This window comes from Equus przewalskii, chromosome 6, assembly GCF_037783145.1.
Source record: "Equus przewalskii isolate Varuska chromosome 6, EquPr2, whole genome shotgun sequence".
Taxonomy (NCBI): Eukaryota; Metazoa; Chordata; class Mammalia; order Perissodactyla; family Equidae; genus Equus; species Equus przewalskii.
In genome coordinates, this window is record NC_091836.1 from 52,329,916 (window position 1) to 52,336,936 (window position 7,021).

Sequence of the window (7,021 nt, forward strand, 5' to 3'; positions counted from 1 at the left end):
TAGGTGGAATTGGATGGACGATGGTATGGGGGCCAAGGAGCTCTGGAAAGAGGGAATACAGAAGAGCAGCGTGTCTCAGTGGAAAGGTTGGGAGCTTTGGACTCAGGCAGACATGCATTTGGAACCAAGCTCACCATTTAACAGCTGTGGGAGCTACACATCCTTTCTCCTCTTTGAGCCTCAATCATTCATCTCATCTAAAAATGAAGAGCATAACCCCTACCTCACGGTGTGTTTTTGGATGATATGTCACGTATGTAAAATGTCTATTATTGTGCTTGGCACATATTGGGAATTTATTAAGTAATATGAAATGTGAAGAAGCGTGGAGACAGGAAATGACAGAGAAAGATGGGTTGCGAGGGGGATTGGCAGATTTCTCCCAAAAGTTTGGTGTAAACATATTTTAGGAGGACAGTAGTAAATAAATCAGGAAGTATAGATTTTCAGAGGTTCCTGAACCTTGCAAAAAGCAGCCACCTCTTCCAGACTTTATGGATTTATTTCAGTAAGGAAAGACTTTCACTTGTTGGTGGGGCACACTGGAGCATGTTGTGACTAAGGGTGCAGGGCGCCAAGTGCAGGGGTTTGTGGGGGCCCCAGGCCCAGCAGGATGTGATGTCTCCTGGTTCAGGCTGCTGGGATCTGAAGCCTCGATAACTATGTGTTCCTTGGTGAACACTGCAGGGGGTCCATAGTAGCTATAAGGGCTGTTGGGGTCATCAATGGTACCTCTCGGTCCATCTGCTAGGACCAGGGAAGGCAGCAGTAGTGGCCAGAGCTGGTGATGTGCACACACTTGCAAGTGGGGACCAGCTGGAGGTGCCTATGTAGTGGCAGGGGCTGTTTCCAGACACTCAGGTGCAAGGACTGGGGCTGACTAAGGACTCATTGATGGAAGTGGGGGCACTCGCTGTCAGCATGCTGTGTCATGGCTGCACACTCTACCCCTGGGCATGTGCATTGCAGTGGAGCCCAGTGACAGGGGTCAGGCCAGGGGTGTGCAGGTGCACAGTTGGATATCCTAGCTAGAGGTGAGGGTAGTGGTACCTGCCAGTGACAAAAGACAGGGTCTGACCTGAGCCCACAAGCAGCTGTGGGGGCCCTGGCTGTTGGAATGCCCTCCTGTGACTGCTCACTTTCCCCCCAGGCATGTACACTTGACTGGAGACTGATAACAAGTGTTTGGCCAGGGGCCATGCAGCTGCACAGCTGGAGCGGCTAGCCCTGAGCATGTGTACCGTGGTGGTGGTGGTGATGGTGGTGTCGTCTAGCTGGCTTCTTAGATTCACGCAGCCCCAGAGACCTGATCTGGCTGCTAGTGAAATTGTAGGGGCTAGAGTGGTGTCTCAGTGGTTATGCTGACTGTTTGTTCCTTCTTCAGTGGTGAAATCTCCTGGGTTTATCTGCAGATCAGGTCACCGGGAACCATGATCACTTCTGCTGTGTGGTTGCTACTGATAGCCCCTGCTTTTCTTCCTTATTCTTAGCCATCTCTATACCTATCAGCTTTGCCAGTCTGGATGGGGTAAAATCGAATCTGGTTCTTTGTGGGATGCCCCAAAAGGCTGGAGAAGTTGGGGCAGACCCTGATGCTGGGCCGAGTTTGGATATGAGTTGGTCTGGGATACTCCTGCCAGCCTGAGGGCCAACATCAAAGGAAACACTTGTGCTGAATTGACAGATAATGAACAAGTTTAAGATGATTAATTAATGAATTAGGAGAGAGAAAGGAGAGAGTCACAGGGCTCAACCCAGCAGGATGGAAATCCTTAAATGGATATTGAGAAATAGGATAAATAAAGTAAAGATTAATAGGGGCAAAACAAAGGTCTTAATGCAGCACTGTTGGAGGTTGGGTGGACAAATGGGAGCCCCTGCTGTTCCACCAACAGTGAAGGATCCTAAGTAAATCTACCGAATTAGCCCTGCTTTGTAGGAATTTAAAAAGCCAGAATGCAAAGATGGCAATAAAAACCTGACGAATCACCTGAGATGATGCTATCAAAAGATGCTTGGTGCTCTCTCTGGCTGGAGAGCAAAGGATATGTGTGCATAAGTGAGTAAAATACTCCATGGTTCCAAAATCTTTTGGGGAATCCTAACAGGGCTATAGTTAGATTGAGAGGATATGGGGCTACAATGGTTGATGGGATTAAGATGAAAGTTTGGATGAAAATTGGAATGTTTGAATGGATTTCATGTGAAGTGATTGTGCTTCCTTTAGCTGAATGTATTATGGGAATGGATAGTATGTCTGACTGAAGAATCCTTCCCCTACTTAGTATTGTAAACTTTTTGGGAAATATTGATTGGACTTACGTAAAGGGAAGCAATAAGTTTACTGAGACCACACAAGGTGTAAATCTGAAACATCATAGGGTTCCTGATGGACAAAACGTGTTAGAAAACCAGCATTTCATTGGTTTATTTGGATTTTGGAGTACGCATAGTCCACATCTAGGAGAATTGCTAGCTCCTACCCATAAAACTTCTTGAAAGAAGTGTGGAGTCTACACAAACTGGCTTCTGGCAAAAGCCCGTGAGTGTCATCCAGTGACAACCGCCAGAATTTTAGACTAGAAAATTTCCTTTTGAGAGACAATTATTTGCTAGATATCAAACATTGATTGAAACTGCCCCATGACTGACAGACAGAAAATAATCTTGAAACCTGAAATCACCATAATGTCTTGGGTGATATCAAAGAAATGCTCTAATGGTGAGGGCAGTGCCCAGAAGAGTTCCATAATGACATGGAAATTACTGGCACAGGAACATGTTACCAGGGGACTGAGAATAGATACTCATTGTATTCATGAGCAGATAGCTTCTTTTCACCTAGGACTGACTTTGGAACAACCTGAGAGGCTGCTGGATTCTATTGACACGAGCTCAGAGCAAAAGATGATTTTGTCTCTTAGCTCAATTATACTAAATGCCTTAAAGAGTGAAGCCATAAGTTGCTGAGACAACTCCTGCTTTTGGAAGCTGACCAAGTAAATAGAAACCTGCAACTCCAAGTGGCGATACTCTGGGTGACATCTCGGTCTTAGGATATGACACTGGACCAGACTAATTGTCAACAACTGAATTGTTCATGACTGAGAGTCTTTAACTCTTAATTTTCAGGTTACATCTACTACCATACTGCAATATGGTGTAACACTGGCATTGTTGGTAAGATTAGATTACTAATAATGACGGTCTCAGATGTTGGGAAATGGAATTAAAGCCTCTTCATTATGTAATACTAATGGAAGATGCCTCAACCAAGGAAGAGCTGAATTTAGTTAACCATCAGTTACTTTCTATGCTAAATTACTCTGCACAAGTTTATCATAACGTATAAATAGAATTAGATAAAGGGACAAAAATACAAAAACATATGTAAAGGCTTTATAAGGTGGATTGGTTGTTCCTTTAAATCTATCCCTACTCCACACTGACAGCATCAAATTTTAGGCATATGATCATTTTGCTATAAAAGAGCTTTAACCCAGGATGGGGGGAGGGAGGTGGTTGCTTGTGTGGTAAATAATTTATCCTTGATTAAAAAGCTTCTAGGAGGTAATCTCTAAACCCTTGGAATGCCGTGGCTGATAGGAATGTCTTAGTTTGCCTGGAAGTCTTGCATCACACTAGATGTGATTTGGGTAGGGATTAGCCATGTCAGATAGCCTTAGTGAGGAAATGGCCACAAGAGGTTAAGTAATAATGCAATTTCAGGTGGAGGATTTGGGTCACATGGCATCAGTTGACATCCAGAGGACTGGAGCTTGAAGACTGACATGAGTGATGTGGACAACCAATTATGCCTACGTGATGGAGCCTCAGCCAAAATTCCAAATATGGAGGCTCAGGAGAGCTTCCCTGATTGGCAATATTCTGTGTGTATTGAAAGTAATGCTGTCTACAACTCCAGGGAGAGATGAGAACACAGGCTCCGTGTTTGGTATTTTCTTGGGCTCTGCCCTATGCACTTCTTCTGCTTTTTTATTTGTTTTGTTTTGGCGCTTTTTTGGTGAGGAAGATTGGCCCTGAGCTAACACCTGTTGCCAATCTTCCACTTTTTGCCTGAGGAAGATTGTTGCTGAGCTAACATCTGTGCCAATCTTCCTCTATTTTGTTTGTGGGACACTGCCACAGCATGGCTTGGTGAGTAGTGTGTTGGTCCGTGCCCAGGATCCGAGCCTGCGAACCCCAAGCCACCGAAGTGGAGCATCCAAACTTAACCACTATGCCACCAGGCCAGCCCCCTAAGTGCTTCTTCTATTGGCTGATTTTAATTTTTACCCTTTAGCTGTAATAAACTTTAAGTGTGAGTATAACAGATTTAACCATGGGTATAACAGCTGTGTGTCTTTCTAGTGAGTTATCAAATTGGCATTGTTAGGGGAAACCCCTAAACATGCAATGGGTGTCAACGTGAGTGAAGTCTTGTGGACTGTGTGTCTTCTAACTTTGTAGTGGGCCAACTCTTACCTTATTCATAGCATTTACTTATTCCCATGGTGTAGATATTCTCACAGTGACCAATTTTAAGCTACCAACATTTTATCAAAATTTATTGAAGTTTAAGTATCTCTTTTGCAAGTCAATGTGAACAAACTTCAACACACTTTTCCTGTTCCAAATTGTCTGATCAAAATCTCTTGTGTACTCATGGCACCAATTTAGATTCTATGTCCATTATTTTGGTGGTTACATGTAATCTTTTATCATAAATGCTTGACATAGAACGCCCAAACTACTCAATATTTTTATTCTCCCACAAATCAATACAAGAAACTTACAATATTTTTATTCTAATTAACTTTTGGATATTCTCTATTATTGTTCCCTAGTATTTTAATCCACCATGTTTACATGCATTTTACAGTTATTACCTTTTATAGACTCAGTGTTTGTTTAATTTTTTTTACATATATACATATTTCATAGTTAACTATTTCTTCTTGGACATCATTTACTCTGTCTGGGTGCAATTTATTTTAGCCTGAAGTGTATCCTTTAGTACTTCTTTCAGCAAAGATCCATGCATGGTGTACTCTCTCATACTTTATCTGAAATGGCAAGATTCAGTCAAGGTCCCTTGAACTGTCTTGAAACCTGTGTTGCTACACTTTATCAACGGCTTAAGATACAAAGTATACATGAGATAGTGCTGTAATTAGCACAGATAAGAAATTCGGTGTAAACTCCTCTAAACTTCCAGAATAATCTGCATAGTGTTAATGTAGCTTCCTCCTTCAATATTTCCAGAAGAATCATACCCATGGAACCAAGAAACCAAACCAGTGCATTTGAATTCATCCTGTTGGGGCTTTCAGAATATCCAGAACAGGAGACTCTCCTCTTTGCTCTGTTCCTCTGCATGTATGTGGTCATGGCTATGGGAAATCTCTTGATCATCCTCGCCATCAGCTCAGATTCTCACCTCCACACCCCCATGTACTTCTTCTTAGCCAACCTGTCCTTGGTTGATTTTGGCCTGGCCACCAACACTGTCCCCAAGATGCTGGTGAACATCCAAATGAAAAGCAAGTCAATCTCCTATCAGTGTTGCCTAACCCAGATGTACTTTTTCCATTTTTTTGGCATCATTGACAGCGTCTTAATTGCTGTGATGGCTTATGACAGGTATGTGGCTATATGCCACCCCTTACACTATACAACCATCATGAGCCCACGCCTCTGTGGCCTGCTGGCTGGTGGCCCATGGGTGTTTTCCTACTTTATCTCCCTCACTCACATCCTCCTGATGGTGCGCTTGGTTTTCTGTGGTAGCAACAAGATTCCTCACTACTTCTGTGACCTCACTCCCCTTCTCAGGCTTTCTTGTACTGACACGTCTGTAAACAAGATCTTTGTGCTCATTGTGGCAGGATTGGTGATAGCCACACCTTTCATCTGCATCCTGGCCTCCTATGTTCGCATCATCGTGGCCATAATAAAGGTCCCCTCTGCAGGTGGCAGGAAGAAAGCCTTTTCCACCTGCAGCTCCCACCTATCTGTGGTCGCCCTCCTCTATGGGACCACCATTGGGGTTTATCTGTGTCCTTCATCTGTCCGCACAGCCGTGAAGGAAAAAGCCTCTGCTATAATGTAGACTGCAGTCACCCCCATGCTGAACCCTTTTATCTACAGCCTGAGGAACAGAGACTTGAAGGGGGCCCTAAGGAATCTCATCAGCAAAAAAATCACCTCAGCTTCCTGACCATCAAGACGCCTGGAAACTTCCAAGAAGTAAGACCTCAACATCTAAGGTCTTTGGCAAAAGTATGGAATTACATGGTTTCGGAGAGTAGCCACATTGAAGTTTGAATTGCGGAAGTTCAAAAGGACACCTCAAGGTGACCCTGTCATTATTTTCTCAAATATTGGGACTACTAAGGGTCCTTTTAGGTATGTGTCATGCTGTCTCCCAAGAAAAATTAGTCTAGTCCTACCAGATTGAATTTACCCTCGTTCATAATCCATTTAGCACTCACCAAATATTTATTGAGTACTTAATCTGGACTTGATGTTAGATACTGGCCATAGAGTTGTGAGCAGGAGAGATGTGATATTTACAAATTGGAATTTATAGTTGAGTGTGGGAGAAGATATTGGACATATAATTACAAAAGAATGAAATATGAAAATATGAATATGGGAAAGGTAAGATACAGTATGAACACCTGGAAAGGAGAATCAAGGAAGGTTTCTTAGAAGATGCAGTCTTAAACCTCAAAGGATAAGAAGATGTAATTCAGAAAATATGAGGAGAAAGAGTGTCAAACAAAGAAACCAGCATGTGAAAAGTTGGGGAAGAGAGAAAACAAAGCATTTGTGAAGTGGAAAATCCAGTCATGGTGAATGACTTGGGGAATGTCAGGTCATGAAGGGCTTTAGGACCAATCTAAGAGTTTGGCCTTTCTCCAAAGAACCTGGAAGTTAACTTGAATTCCATGGACCAAAGGCAGGAAGCACATGGATGAATTGCACAGCCTCCTACACTCACCCCTATCCTGTCTTC

At 43.1% G+C, this 7,021-nt stretch overlaps 1 protein-coding gene across 1 annotated transcript; it reads left to right on the plus strand.

Moving 5' to 3' along the window:
• Window positions 1-5,278: 5,278 nt before the first annotated feature.
• LOC103566450 (olfactory receptor 1M1-like) lies at window positions 5,279-6,112 on the plus strand. The gene has a single exon (XM_008542870.2). It carries the CDS (start codon window positions 5,279-5,281, stop codon window positions 6,110-6,112), a length of 834 nt encoding a protein of 277 aa, XP_008541092.2.
• Window positions 6,113-7,021: the final 909 nt, after the last annotated feature.